The sequence below is a fragment of the Lipotes vexillifer genome, unplaced genomic scaffold, assembly GCF_000442215.2.
Source record: "Lipotes vexillifer unplaced genomic scaffold, Lipotes_vexillifer_v1.1 scaffold858, whole genome shotgun sequence".
NCBI lineage: Eukaryota > Metazoa > Chordata > Mammalia > Artiodactyla > Lipotidae > Lipotes > Lipotes vexillifer.
Window position 1 is genome coordinate 59,520 of NW_006788467.1, and position 15,395 is coordinate 74,914.

Sequence of the window (15,395 nt, forward strand, 5' to 3'; positions counted from 1 at the left end):
TCTTTCCCTGGTTGAGAGTTGATTGAAAGCATATTGATTTTGCCTTCCTTTGTTAACGATATCTTTTCTGTGTAGAATTCTCTGTTGGTGGTTACTTTCTTTCATCGCTTTAAAGATGTCATTCCAGGGACTTCCCTGGTGGTGCAGTGGTTAAGACTCCCCGCTCCCAGTGCAGGGGGCCCGGGTTTGATCCCTGGTCAGGGAACTAGATCCCACGTGCATGCCACAACTAAGAGTTCGCATGCCACAACTAAGGAGCCCGCATGCCTCAACTGAGGAGCCCACCTGTTGCAACTAAGACCCGGCACAACCAAGTAAATAAATAAATAAAATAAATATTAAAAAAAAAAGATGTCATTCCATTGTCTTATGAGCATTGTTTCTATTGAAAGTCAGGTATCATTGAATTGTTTCTCCCTTCCGTGCCTTTCAGCAGTTTTACAATGATGCACCTAGGTGTGGTTTTCTTTGTATTTGCGCTGCTTTAGATATATAGTACTTTTTGAATCTGTGGCATGATGTCTTTTGTCGGTTTAAGAAATACCTTAACCATTATTTCTTCAGAAATTAATTCTAATTCTATCGTATTCCTTCTCATCCTGGGACTCTGTTACACGTGTTTGACCTTTTTACTGTCTCTCATGTGTCTCTTAGACTCTTTTCTGCATTTTTCATCTTTTTTACACCCTGTGCTTCAGTCTGGATATCTTATATTGACTAATGTTGCATCTAATCTGATATCAAACCCATTTATTGAGTTCTTAATTTTAGAATTTTTTTTTAGTTCTAGGATTTTAATCTGATTATTTTAATAAAGTTAAGAAGTGAAATCCTGTTGTTTGTTTCTTTAATAAATTAATCATAGTTATTTTAAAGTCCACGTCTGATAACACCAATATCTGGATCCCTGTGCATCTGTTTCTATTGTCTGGTTTGTTGTCTTTTGTTTTCAGTCATTTGGTGCTGTTGTACGGAATGTCTGGTAGGTTTTGATTGAATATTGAAAAATTGTAGAGGCTCTGTGTGATGCTATCTTCTTCACAAGAAGATTTACTTTTTATTTTTTTATTTTTCTTTCTAGCAGGCTAATACAGTAAGAGAAGCTCACTGTAATCCAGTGAGGAATTGAGATGTTTTGAGACAAGATTTCAGTATTCTTGAGAGCTGGTTGTTTCTTCAGCTTTGCTCTTACTCCAAAGGCATAGCCCTTTCCAGGGCTGTAATTCAGTCTGGGGTGTTTACTATAGTCCACCGTCCTTTGTAAACTCAGAATTCCAGTTTTTGTTTCCCCAGTACTGTGAGATGGTCGAAAAATTTGCTTAACCTCTTAGCCTCTTAATATTTATTTTCTGTTTAACTTCTCGGACACTTACCAGTCTTCCCCCACCAACTCCCCCCACCTCAGACTATGACTTTCTTTTTGTGTGTGTTTGCTTGTTTTAGACTATGACTTTCTTAATGGCCCTGAACTTCAGTTGCTGTCTTCTTGGCCCCATGAGGCATTGGCAGTTCTGAACTACTATCTTTTACTACACAACTTAAAATTGGCAAATATTTCAAGAGAAAAAGCAGTGCATGTTGTCAGGCCCACCTTGGGGTGTTTCTGTGATCTTGGCCCCTTAGTCCCGGATACTTGGATTGATCACCAGTGCATTCAATGATCTGTTTCTTATGTTTTGTCCATCTTTTGTAGTTGTTCTGGGGTGGGGGCAGGGGGCGGGGAGTTGATCTGATACAAGCTAGTCCGTCATAGCAGAAAGGATCTCATCTCCATTACTAGTCTTTTGAAATTTATACCTCACTTATCTCCCCTCCTCCTAAAAGACATATTTGAGGCAATTTACAGTGAAATACACACATACATGCAATAAACCTTAAAATAAGGGTAAAGAAATCAAAAGTACAAGAGTGGCAGAGAAGGCACAGGAAGGTGTAGAGGTAGAGGAGAGAGAGAATTATTAGAAATTTAGATTGTGAATGGTTTCCATATTTCACCATCATATTTCGTACTAGACTTCTGAAGCTAAGGTACAAAAGGACACATGAATTTTATATATGTTGGGGAAAACAGGACTTGGAAGTTGGAATACAGGTAAAAGAGATGATGAAGCAGTAACAGTTATATTCAGGGTTGTGTGTTGTTTGTTTTATTTTCTTTTGGTAGGTTTAGGCAGAAATTTTAAAAACAGGAATTAGGAAGCAATGCAGGGTTCTGAGACCTATCTAAGAGGGTCTGGGCATCACCAGGGCATGGTGATGTGGTGCTGGGCCACTTAGGAATTGGGATTATGAGAGAGAGGTTTAGCATCAGAGCCTTCATATACTGCACAAAATGTGCTATTAAGGTACCCTAATTTGTGTTGAGTATCAAAGGTACTTGGGTTGTGGTTACTGACCTGAGTGGTGAGAGACGCCTATATAGTTCTTGTTTTCTGGGGAAAGAACACACAATGGTCCATCAACTGGTATTTTTTTTCTGGTACTAAATTTTAAGAGACTTTTATCGTATGGATTCTTGCGTCATTGAACAACACAATAGTGGCTTCAATAGTCCTTTTAAAACTAATAAAGAAATGCTTTTCATATAAAGGTTTCTTATATTGACTCCTGAAAACAAATTTAAATTGTTTCTTAGTAAAGACATTTTTATAGAAAGCTAACCTAACACAGTTCAGGTGCCAAAGTGTTTGGGAGTCTTCATTTGAAATACTGGTAGAATTTGGAAAACCAGAGGAAAATTTTGTTTTTTTCCCCTTAGTCAACTGTTACAAGAGGTTTCAACTAAAATTGATAATGTGTGGCTTTGCAGATATTCTTTTTGATTTGGAAAGAGCCATATGCTCTATGTTTTACAAGTTGTGTTTATTGTTTAAATATTATTAGCTGTTATTTAACAATATTAAAGGAAATATGTGCTAAATAGCAGACTGCTGGTAGCAAATTGAAATTCTGTTAACTAAACTTCAAAATCTTGCTTTGCACAGATGAGGGGACATCCCAGTTCTGCATGTACGACACTGCTCGGGTTTATATTTTTTTTAGACTAGAATTTGATCTTTCAGGCATCTGTTCCTATCTGCTTGGCTTTTTCCAGCGGCATTGTAACATAGCCTGAGTCGAAGGTACCTCTGCAGGTTGAGTTGAAGCAGGAGTGCCTAAGTGACCCCAGGGGAGATGGGGAAGCCTTCCCCCAAGAGGTGGTGCTGGAGCTGCTTCTTGCAAGAGGCTGAGAGATTGCTGGGAGGGCATTCCAGATGAAGGAAGCACAGAAGCAGAGGCTGTGAGGCCCAAGAGAGCATGGCATTTCCAGAGACTGAAGGGCCATTTGTTTTGTTGAAGTCTAAGGACTAAGGGCTGGGAGAATGGTAGCTGATGAAGCTGGAATGGTAGCCATGGACCAGACTATGAAGGATCTTGTGTGTCTTCTATTCGTTCATTTATTTAGCAAGTATTTATTGAACAACTACTATGTACCAGGCCCAGTTCTAGGCACTGGCATTCAGCAGTGAGCAAAACAGATAAAAATCACTGCTCATTTAGACCTTGCATCCTGGTGGGAGAAGGCAGATAATAAATAATAGTAAAACTATATGGATACACATAAAGAATATTAGTGGTAAGTGATAAGAAGAAAATTTGGCAAGAATGAGGGTGGGTGTGTACAATTTTAAGGTGGTCAAGAAAGGCCTCACTAATAAGGCGACACTAGAATGAAATGTGAAGCTGGTGATGAAGTGGGGTTTCCGTCTGAGAGTGCTCCGGACCGAGAAAATGTGCAGAAGCCCTAGGTTGGAATAGGTCTCTCTGCTCGAGAGTCTTAGGAGGAAAGCATGGCTGGAGTGCAGTGGAGGGATGAGCTTGGAGAAGAAAAGAGGGCCAGGTCCTGTGAGGTCTTGGTGGCCTCTGTGAGGACTTGGCTTTTATCTGAGTGACATGGGGAGTGATTGGAAAGCTTTGAGCAGAGTAAGGATGTAATACACTTAAGTTTTTAAAAGATGGCTTGGCTGTGTTGAGAGTGGAGGGCAAGAGCAGAGGGAAGGCAGGCAGCCAGTTGGGAGGATGTTGCAATAATTCAGGTGAGAGGGAAGGTGGCATGAACCAGGGGCATCACAGTGGGGGTCTGGAAGGTAGAGTGTATCCTGTAGGTGATGAGGAACCATGAGATACTTCTGACCAGTGAAGTGACATATGATTTGTGCGTTAAAAAGATGATTTGGGTGACTCTGAAAGCAGGACTGGAGAGCTGACACAAGCAGCTGGCTCAGTTTGCTGAGCTCCACTCACTAAGAACAAAGACAGACACCTTACAAGGAATGTAGCCTCAGGCCGAAGGGCCCCGTTGAGCCGGTTGTTAACCCTGGTGAACTTCTTGACAAGGGCTAGAAATTGCAAAGGTTTACATGTTAGGAAATTCCTTTGTAAACCTGTCAAGGAAGCAAAGTGAATGATTGTGATCAGGTTTATTCTCGAGGCGGCCTGCAAAGCAGGTAACCGCAGACCCTTACTGTCTGCAGGGCACTGTTGTGAGTGCGCTGTGGCTCAGTTAATCCTTACACAGCCCTAAGGGTGTGTCTCCATTTCACAGATGGAAACTGGGCTCAAGGAGGATAAGCGTTAGGCTGTGTTCCCTCTTACGGGTCTCCACCATGAAGCTTCCTTCTTCTTTTTTTTTTTTTTTTAAATATTTATTTATTTATTTATTAGGTTGCACCAGGTCTTAGTTGCAGCACACGGGCTCCTTAGTTGCGTCATGTGAACTCTTAGTTGCAGCATGCATGTGGGATCTAGTTCCCTGGCCAGGGATCGAACCCTGGCCCCCTGCATTGGGAGCGCAGAGTCTTATCCACTGCACCACCAGGGAGGTCCTGAAGCTTCCTTCTGAAGGGTCTCTCTGGGAGAGTCAGAATTATCCAGTCATCTCTGAAATTAAATGTAAAAAGGATGGCCTGTTTCCTTTGTGAAATGTAGTGATGATGACCTCACTGCTTGCTGGGTATTGTTTCAGTGCCCTGAGTTTCCAGTGACAGAAATTAGCCTAAGGAATATAAGTGGGTGTGAGTGGAATTGCAAGGAATTGAAATGTCCAGGGGAAGACATGTGCGTGTATGTGTGTGTGTGTGTGTGTATGTGTGTGTGCACGTGTGCATATGTGTTTGTTTGTGTGTATGTGTGTGTGCATATGGAATGATTTAGAAGGTATGGCAGACCTAGTGGCTCAGATGATGCCATCTAGTCACAAGGGCACATTCTCTGCACCTCTTTGGTCCCAGTGTTGACCTGGGTCTCTTCTGCTGTAGATGGCTTCCTCACCTGGCCAGGAGGGCTGCCCACATGCAGCTTCAGAGCAAAGCAGCTCTGTAGTACCCTGATTCCAAAGGAGGTGAAAGTGTCTTCCTGAGCAGCTTCAGCAAAAATGAGCAAGGAGGACTCTGACCTTGTTTCAGCCCCAGTGTGCATTCGTGGGACCGGGGGTGCAGGGCATTCCTTAGATCATAGACATATCATCCCAATCTCTGCCTTGATATTCACATGGCCCTCTCCCTGAGTGCTTGTCTCTGTCCAAATTTCCCCCCTTTTAAGGATACTGGTCGTTGGATTAGGGGCCCACCCTACTCCAGTATGTATGACCTCATTACGGTTTAGCTAATTACATCTGCAACAACCCTATTCCCAAATAAGATCACATTCTGAGGTGCTGGGGACTTCAGCGTATGAATGTGGGGAGTGGTGGTAGGGAGACACAATTCAACTCATAACAAATGACAGAAACACAGAACTGAAAATAAATAATAGAAGTTCCATTTTATTGAGCTCTTACTACATGGCAGAAGAGTCTCAGCTAGCCATTTTATTTCATCAACTCAGTGAATCCTTCTATCCCCATTTTATAGTGGAGGAAGTCAAAGCTAAGAGAGGTCTCTCAGTCTAAACTTGTCTCCTTGATTTCAGAGCCCATGCTTTCTCCTGTATCTCTTAATGCTATACCTATTCATAGAACATCAGGAAAGAGCCGTGCAAGTTCATTTGGTCTGAATTGAAATGCTAACACAGGTAATGAACGCACTGCAAAAAAAAGTTCATTGCAAAGTTCATTGCAAAGAAGCGATCTTTTTTTTTTTTAATATCTTTATTGGAGTGTAATTGCTTTACAATGGTGTGTTAGTTTCTGCTGTATAACAAAGTGAATCAGTTATACATATACATATGTTCCCATATCTCTTCCCTCTTGCGTCTCCCTCTCTCCCACCCTCCCTATCCCACCCCCAAAGAAGTGATCTTAAAGGACACACAGGTGACGGTCCCTAAGGGCCGTCCCAGAGGCCTGTGAGGTCTGCGCACTTGGGGCAGGGAATGCCAGTGAACTCTTGGCTTTGTCCACCAGGCCTCTCATCCCCAGTAAGCCGCTGCATTCCTACCAACGCCCAGCAACCAGCCAGAGCAGGCACTGTCTCCCTTTGTGCTTCCCTATCCTCTTTCTGAATTTAGATCAGGGTGAAGAGTAGAGAGAAGGAAATGAGCCAGAAAATAGAAAAGTAATACTTGGTAGAGTCGTCATATTTTAAAATTAATTTATAGGCAATGTCAGATAACCAGAGTTAAATCATTTTATCAGCAGGCTGCTCTAGGATTTAAAAATTGGCAGCCATCATTGTAAATCAGGTCTCAGGAGCCCCCAGGGAGTGGTCTCTAGGGAAGAATGTTGATATAGGGTGGGAAGAAATGTAAATACTTGATTAGCTGTGTCCTTTTCTTTCACACAAAACCCAAAGTATTTCTACCTCATGTTGAGTGATCACAGCAGGTTAAATAGTAACAGGAGGGAGAAAGCTATTCAAGTTCATGGTTAGCCTACTTTTAGTGCTTCTCTTCCTCCCTGGCAACCCTAGGAGACTGTTGCATGAGAGGTACTCACCGCAGGGGGGTATTCCTGGCTTGGGGTCCTTGGGGTGGGCTCAGCCTTCTTCTGCACAGACACTGTCAGCACGCTGGTCAGTGTCACATTTCCCCAGCTGGTCGGTGTCACGTTTCCACCATGTGCCTGGGAGCCGGAGCGCCCACAGTTTTACCACATTTATACTGGGAAGACCTTATTGGATTCAAGCCCTGCCTCTCACCTCTTGTTGTTGCAGCTCTTTGTCGAGGGCGTGTGGTGAGGGTCCCCGCGGGGAGTCTGGTGCGGGTGGTGGGCACGGAACTGGTCATCCCCTGCAACGTCAGCGACTACGACGGCCCGAGCGAGCAGAACTTTGACTGGAGCTTCTGGGCCTCGGGCAGCAGCTTCGTGGAGCTCGCCAGCACTTGGGAGGTGGGCTTCCCCGCCCAGCTGTACCGTGAGCGCCTGCAGAGGGGTGACATCGTGCTGCGGCGGACGGCCAACGATGCCGTGGAACTGCACATAAAGAACGTCCAGCCCTCAGACCAAGGCCACTACAAGTGTTCCACCCCCAGCACGGATGCCACCGTCCAGGGCAACTATGAGGATACAGTGCAAGTTAAAGGTACATCCTCACGGGGCGGGGTGGGGGGGGGGGGTGCTGCGCTGGGGGACCGGACTTTCCTCTGCCACTCAGCTGTGCGGGACTGTGCCAGAAACTTAAGTCCTCTGGGTCTCTGTTCCCACCTCTGTCCGATGGAGGAATAATGTCTTACCTGATTAAAGGCAGAGGATGGGCCAGGTGGCCTCTGAGGGCCCTTTCTCTTCACTCCATTATGATTGTGAGCCCTCCCGTGGCTGGTGAGTTGAGGCAGAGTGGTGTGTGATGGCGACTCCAGCTGTGAGCCAGGTTGCCTGCACTCAGTAAGTCCCATGGCTCGCTCTCCCACTTGTCAGCTCTGTGGCCGTGGGCATGTCCCACGCCTCAGCTTCCTCCTCTGGAAAACCTTCCGTAAATGTCAAGGTGAGTTAGAACATGTAAAGCCTCAGAGCAATGCCATAGTAAGCACTCAGTCAGGTTAGGGACGAGAAGGTGACGGTCATGATGACACTGATGTTCAGGTTTATGGGACTAACAGATACTTAAAAGCTCATGTCTTTCTTTGTGCCCTTCATGATTTAAGTACCTGTTTGTTCTAGAAGTTGTAGGGGGTCATATGTGGAGGAAGAATGATGTGGTCACCGCAACCTTATTGGCCTGGCTGTGCAAGTAATCACACCTTATCTATCTGGAATGTTTGGGTTTGTTTTTTCATTTTCCAAGTTCTGTTTGATTAACTCACATATTCAGTTCTCAACCCAATGAAGACGAGCGCAGGGTATTTCCCTAATTTACACATGAGGAGATGGAAGAGCATAGGTTAATGACTTGCCTAAAATCACACAGCTAATTAGTAAATGGGCAAGAGCAAACAATTTTAATTTGGGCTAAAATAGAAACATTATTAGTGTTGTTATTATTATGACTTAAGTACGCATTTATGTGTATCCTGCCTTCTTCCAAAAAGAATTATATCAGAGTAGTACTGTAATTAATGATCAGGAAAGCAGAAGATGTACCTGATGATATATAAAGAAGGGGTTGATTCAGGCATTCATTCCTTCTGTAATGATTTATGGAGTGCTGCCATATTGTCCAGATACTGTTCCCCCATTAGACTCATGAAGGAATAAAACAGCCATGCCCATTATGCAGGTATTAAAATGTCCAATCTACCTCCTCCATTACCTCTTCTCCTTCCTCTACAAAATCCAAATATGTTTCTGAGAAAAAAGTCCCATAAGACATTCTTGCGTTGGAGTTAAATAATGCATTGCTTTTGTAGTCATCACACACACACACACACACACACACACGGTACACCTCCACCAGGTCAGATGCACCCTCCTCTCCATGTGTAATTCTCATCTTGAGGAGCTGGAGGCAGCAGGGGGAACCTCCCCCCCCCCCCCCCCCCTTTCTGTTTGTTCTCCAGTCTTTGAAAGGCAGGAGTAAGGAGAGGCTTTCCTGGGGTCAGGAAAGCAGGTGGATGGCCATGAAAGAGACTGGCTGGCTGCCCCAGTGGAGCCTCTCGTGGCTGCCATGCATGGTCTAGTGTCTCTCTGGTCTTCAGCTTCATGGGTCTTCAAACTATCCATCCATGGCATCAGGGATAACTGGTCTTGGGAACTGAGTCATGTTAGCTGGACTCACCGACTGATGTGTATAGTAGAAGGTCATTATATTCATTTGCAATAGAGATAGGTCTTTGTGATTTGTCCTTCTAAACATGTAGCAGTTTTTTTCTGTTACTTAGAGTAGTCCCTTCTCAAGGACACTGAATTCATTTCTGAGTGTGGGATGGCAGGAAAACCCAGGAGATGGTGCACAGTGGTGTTTGGGGATTCTCTCGGCCAGCCCGTAGGCAGTCCCTGCCCTTTGGTAGGGGCCTCCTCGCTGTTTACTTCACGTGTGGCTTCCCCTCCTCAAGAGAGCAGTCACCGACACTTCCCTGATCTCTGGCCCCCTTTTTCTAGACTATGGAAGAGCCCAGCTTTTCCCCAGTGGGTCCTAATAGTTAAATAGCTGAGGCGTCAGTTTTCCTCTCTGGGTTCCTACCCTGCAGATACCCTCTGCTCACCCTAGTCATTCTTAGACATTTCCCAGGCCTCAAGGCACAGGAAGCTCTCCCGTGCTTTCGTGCTTTGCGGATTACACTGCCTTAACCCCTAGAAGATCCCCCAGGTTCTCTACTCCAGCCTGTGTCCTAACAAAGGAGTGTTGGACAGTAGTGGCTGGTTATTTGATTGTGATTGCTGAGTGCCAAGCACTGTCCTGGGCACCTTCCCTTTTAACTGGTTTAATTCTCAGTCAACTTCCGGAGATAGGTCTCGTTGTCATCAATGTTTAGAGTTGAGGAAAACGAGGCACGGAGGGGTAAAATGACTTGCCTAAGGGTGGCAGAAGTAGAACTCCAAGGCACAGCTCCCAAAAGGGAATTTGCACCACCCAGTTCTAGCCAGGGGTCTTATTAGTGTCTCCTCTTTTTTCAAGTCAGAATGTTGAGATCATAGATGAAGCGCAATGGGCAGCCGTGCCCATCTGGGCTTTAGAACAGGGGAGGGGAGGAGGAAATTGTGCCGCAAGCCCCGGACGGTGCTGGGCACTTGCGCAGTGGCTGGGGTGGAGGTGTGCTGACGGCTCCGCTTTCTCCCTGCAGTGCTGCCGGATGCTCTGCGCGTGGCCGCCGGCCCGCAGCCCTCCCCGGGCCCCAGCCTGCGCGAGGGCGAGCCCTTCGAGCTGCGCTGCTCGGCCTCCACCGCGTCGCCGCTGCACACGCACCTGGCGCTGCTTTGGGAGGTGTGGCGCGGCCCCGCCCGCCGGAGCATCCTCTCCCTGACCCACGAGGGCAGGTTGCGGCCCGGCCCCGGCTACGAGCAGCGCTACCGCAGTGGGGACGTGCGCCTGGACACCGTGGGGAGCGACGGGTACCGCCTCTCCGTGTCCAGGGCCCTGGCCTCCGACCAGGGTTCCTACCGGTGCATCGTCAGCGAGTGGATCGGAGAGCAGGGTAACTGGCAAGAAATTCAAGAAAAAGCCGTGGATGTGGCCACCGTGGTGATCCAGCCAACAGGTGAGCTTCTGGGAATTGCATGTTTTAGACTATATATTATTCAGGGCAATGTGGTGTAAAGAACTTGGCCGGGAGCCTTTTTCTTCTCTGACAAGATTTCTGCTCCTCCTGGGAGGCCTCGCGTTGACGGGTGAGGGAGTAGGGTGGTGTTAATGGTTTGGGGAGGATGCATTTGTTTTGTGCCAAATGCCGAGACCCCTGGGAAGCTGCAGGTTGCATAAGATACTATGAGAATTTTGTGACTGAAAGATTAAGACCTTTTAAGTGCCAGGAGAGGTCCGGCCTGGCGGTCAGAGGGGCTTTGGGGTGGAGCTGCCCCCAGCCCGCTCCCTTGGTTTCATTTTGTTTGGTGTTTCCTAAATCTCCGGATCTGCCCTTCCCCACAGCTGTCGGGGACGTGTCTGGCTCATCCCCAAACCTCTCGTCTGACTTGGGTCCTCTAGGCCTGCCTTTCAGGTCCCGTCAGATGTGACATCCCCTTGTAGGTGAGGGATTCCCTAGGGCTGGGCCTCTTCTTATGTCCTCTATGCCACATACCCCAGAAGCATTCAGCCCTGGGGTCTATACGCAAGAAGTTTTTGTCACCTGTGAACCAGCCTTTTCAAAAACAACGAACAAAACCCTTCTTACTCCTGCTAGAGAAGTAATTAAGGAAATGCAAAATACATTTTCAAAAACCCATAAAAATAAAAGAAAAACAAATAGGAAACAAAAACAGGCCATTTTTAACTCAGTTTCCAACAGGCATCAGTAGAGAACCTACCGTGTGCTCAGTTCTGTCCTTGGCTCTGGGGTCAGAGATGCTTAAGGGTCGTTCCCAGGCCTCACGGAGCTTCTGGCTTGGCAGAGAGAAAGTGTAAAGAGGCCCATCTCAGGGTGATGTCACTAATGTGGATGGTTGGATAGACTTGGTTTGCTGAGAGTCTGACATCTCCAGATCTCAGAGTACTCTGCTGCTGTTGCTGCTGCCTCCTGTTTTGTAAACTGGGAAGACCTTGGCTGGACTCATTTCCTGACTATAAACAAGAGTGTGTGGTCGCTCTGTTGCTGAGATTGGAAGGAAAGCAGGAAACGATACACACGGGGACTGTTTTTCCTCTGCAAGCTGCATTGTCCTGAGCACTCTACCCTGCGTTTACACCACAACACAGGAGCTGGATTTGGGAAAAGCAGCACTGACTGGCCGCTGAGTGACCGTGGCCGTCAGTGAGGTTGGAGGTGCTCTTGCCGACAAGAGGGGCTGCAGAAATCACTTTCCAGATGGATTCAGGTCACCTGCCTTTTCGGAAGTGATCTGCCAGGAATCTGACCTAAGAAACCACGGATATTCAGCTTGCATCAAACAACTGCTTTAACGGGGCAGGAGGGTTAAGAATTTCAGCTTGGCAGCGAATTATCTTTTCATACAAGAATTTCAGTTGTAAAGGTTTTTTTTTTTTTTTTTTTTTAAATTTCAAACAAGCCACAAAACCCAGAGTATAGTTATAAGACTTGAACACCCTGAGTCTATTAGGCAGGCAGTAGCATCTGGCTCTCACCTGAGCCTGAGGGCTCGTAGCTTTTTGTGCCATGGGCGTCTTTGACAGTCCTTTGAAGCTCACAAACCCTTTCTCAGAGTTAATGTGTTTTAATTCATAAAATACATGTGGAGGATGACAAAGGAAAACAATTACATTGAATAGTAATCAAAATATTTTAAGACAAATTTGTTATATAATAATATAGTGTTTTATTATTGCATTAAATAACAAGATATAGTGGCAGGCCTAACAGCTACTGTAATTTCTGATAAGTGATGAATATAAATGATATTTTAAGATATCTGCAGCAATTGTAAGGTGATATGAAAATATCTGTGATTTCTATTGGGAACAAGGTCCCAGGGACAGATAATACTACACTGGTTTGTTGCTTAGTTTCATAATGAGAGGAGCTGCTATATTTCACGTAGAGGTTAGTAAAACAAAGACAATTTGTTTTTCCCATCCATGTCACAGATTCCTTAAATTCTCTTTGTGGACCCCAGATTAAGAACCACCACACTGCAGTGATGGTCTTTCTCTCATTTTCAGCACCTGCATTCTCCATAGCTAGCTTTTTTTTTTTTTTAATTAAAGTGTAGTTGATTTACAATATTATGTTAGTTTCAAGTGTACAACTTAGTGATTCAATAGTTTTATAGATTTTACTCCATTAAAGTTATAAAACATTGGCTATATTTCCCTTGCTGTGTATTACATCCTGTATCTTATTTATTTCATACTTAGTAGTTGTACCTCTTGATCCCCTTCCTCTATCTTGCCCCACCCCCTCCCCCTCTCTCCACTGGTAACCACTAATTTGTTCTCTATATCTGTGAGTCTGTTTTTCTTCTGTTATATTGATTCGTTTGTTTCATTTTTTAGATTCCACATATAAGTGAAAACATGCACTATTTGTCTTTTTCTGTCTGACTTCCTTCACTAAGGATAATACCCTACAGGTTTTGTTGCAAATGGCTAAATTTCATTCTTTTTTGCAGCTGAGTAATAATCCATTGTATATGTACACCACATCTTCTTTATCCATTCATCTGTTGATGGACACTTAGGTTGCTTCCATATCTTGGCTATTGTAAATAGTGCTGCTACGAATGTTGTCCATAGGTAGCTTCTTAAGTATTCTTATTGCATTGTTATGATAAATGGCACAAAGCTACTTAAATGGTGGGGCTGTAGGTCATGTAGGTGGCAGTAAACCGCCCTATATTAGGAGTGGTCTGGTTGATGCAGATGTTGGTGTCTAATTTATAGGTTCAGTTATATCCAGTAGGAGAAAGCCTGCATCACTACAGGCTTAGTCTGAGGTCCCCTCTTGCATTACGAGTCCTTAGAACGGATTCTTTTCTTCCCTTCACCGTGTTTCATCCTGTCCCAGCAGTGAACCCTCCAATCCCATAGAACATGTGACAACTATGCTTAGTGATGTGACAAGATATTTAGCCACTTGCAGGGAAAAAAAATTAGAAAGTGAACTATACTGCTAAAGAGATGGTTCTGCCGGTATTTCTAAATGTAAGAATCTGTTTTCTCCATGCATACTGTCCGCAGCTGCATATTGCCCACTTCTTTCCTCAGCTGGCTCCCTCCTGAGCCTTCTTTTATCGCCAGTAGCGGTGGCCGGCACAGAGGGACTCTGGCAGTATTCTGGGATCTCTGACCACGGTTTGTACGTGGGGAGGTTCAAACCGCAGCACAGGCTCAGGGCAGCAGTTTCCATACTGACTCCTCTCAAAAGATATCTCTTATTATTTCTGGCTCGTTTAAAGGTTGAAGGAGGAGGAGGAAGTTGGAAGAAGGTGGGTGGAGGTGAGAAATTAGACTTCAAATTCCTTTTTCTAATACTATGCCCACCTCATTTTCTGTCTTCATCAAGGCAGATGTTGAACTTGGCCTGAAACACTTGTTGGAAATATCATCAGCCTTTGGAAATATTTATATGAAAGTCATTTACTCCAAAGGGCATGGCTTTTGGGGTTGCGTCTTTTCTGAACTGAGTGACAGCGTTTGTCGCTGAGCTGACCCAGGACCGCAGCTCGTGCTGAGTGACTCCTGCTAGCAGACCAGGACCGTGCTGTGCGTCCACTTGAATCCCCTGGGAGGTGTCAGCTATTTATCATCTAAGCAGTTGTTCCTAGAGCGTTAGCACGTGTTGCATGTTTTTCTACTCTGATTACAGATGTTCAACTTCTTTGCAAAAAAATCCCTTGAATAAACTAAAATGTTTCCATGTAAAAAGCTTTGACAGGGGAATGCTGAAACCACATCTGCCTGGAGACCGTGACACCAAATCCTTCAGTGCTTCGTCTAAATATAGTCTCCTTTTAATTATCCACACAGAGAGGGCAGTGGCATGGGTAATCCAGAAATCATTGCGGTTTGGTTTTAGAATATATGCTTTATTCCTGACTTTAAGGCGGGTGTGTGGAACAGAATAAATGATGCTCTAAGTGCATTCATTGCCTTTGGAAGACTTGACTCGTTAGGCATATTGTCTTGGTTTCACTTTCCCAGTCCTTCTGTTTAGGGTCCTCCCTGCCCCCTTTTACCCAGAAGAAAGTTTCACCCTCACTTCCTACCCTCCAGCTCCTGGCCCCCAACTGATAATATGTACCGGCCAGAGCTGAGCTGTCTTTTCTCTGAAAGTCACCCAAGGCCTGTCGTGCATATGGAGAAAGTATAATTTTAGTCTTGTAATGTTCAGCAGACTTGTTTTCAAATGATAGTGTACGTGATAACAGTGTAACACTTAAGAGCAGAGTCCCTAGAGGCAGACAGCCGGGCTTTGAATCTTAGCTCTGTCACATATTGGCTGTGGCACCTTGGGCACGTTATTTAACTTCTCTGTGCTTCAACTGCCTTATCAGTAAAATGGAGATGATAATTGTACTACCTTGTAGGGTTGTTTTGAAGATGAAATTTATAAAGCACTCAGAAGAGTGCCTGGCATATAGTAAGCATATATATATAAGTGCTTGCTGCTGTTATTGTTTTAATGAAAGAAAAAGAAATATGGTATGTTTCATTCATTTATTCAGTACATTTCTCAAGCACTTAAAGCTGTACAAAGCCTTCTAACTTGAATGTTGCAAATAAGAAGGTAAAAGGAGATGATCTAAGGGGACGGGGTTGGAAGCAGCAAATACGATCGAGATTATCTAGATGTCCTTGTTTTTAATTTTCCAGTTCTTCGAGCCGCTGTGGCCAGGAATGTGTCTGTGGCTGAAGGAAAGGAGCTGGACCTGACCTGCAACATTACAACGGACCGAGCGGACGACGTCCGACCCGCGGTGACATGGTACTTCAGCA

At 45.0% G+C, this 15,395-nt stretch overlaps 1 protein-coding gene across 1 annotated transcript in view; it reads left to right on the forward strand.

Annotated features, from left to right (window-relative positions):
• PTGFRN (prostaglandin F2 receptor inhibitor) overlaps positions 1-15,395 on the forward strand; it is a 90,097-nt gene that overhangs the window by 29,572 nt on the left and 45,130 nt on the right. The window contains exons 2-4 of the mRNA XM_007461629.1: positions 7,131-7,499; positions 10,135-10,548; positions 15,273-15,395. Of these exons, the coding sequence (XP_007461691.1) occupies positions 7,131-7,499; positions 10,135-10,548; positions 15,273-15,395 (906 nt within the window). The remainder of the gene's footprint in view (positions 1-7,130; positions 7,500-10,134; positions 10,549-15,272) is intronic.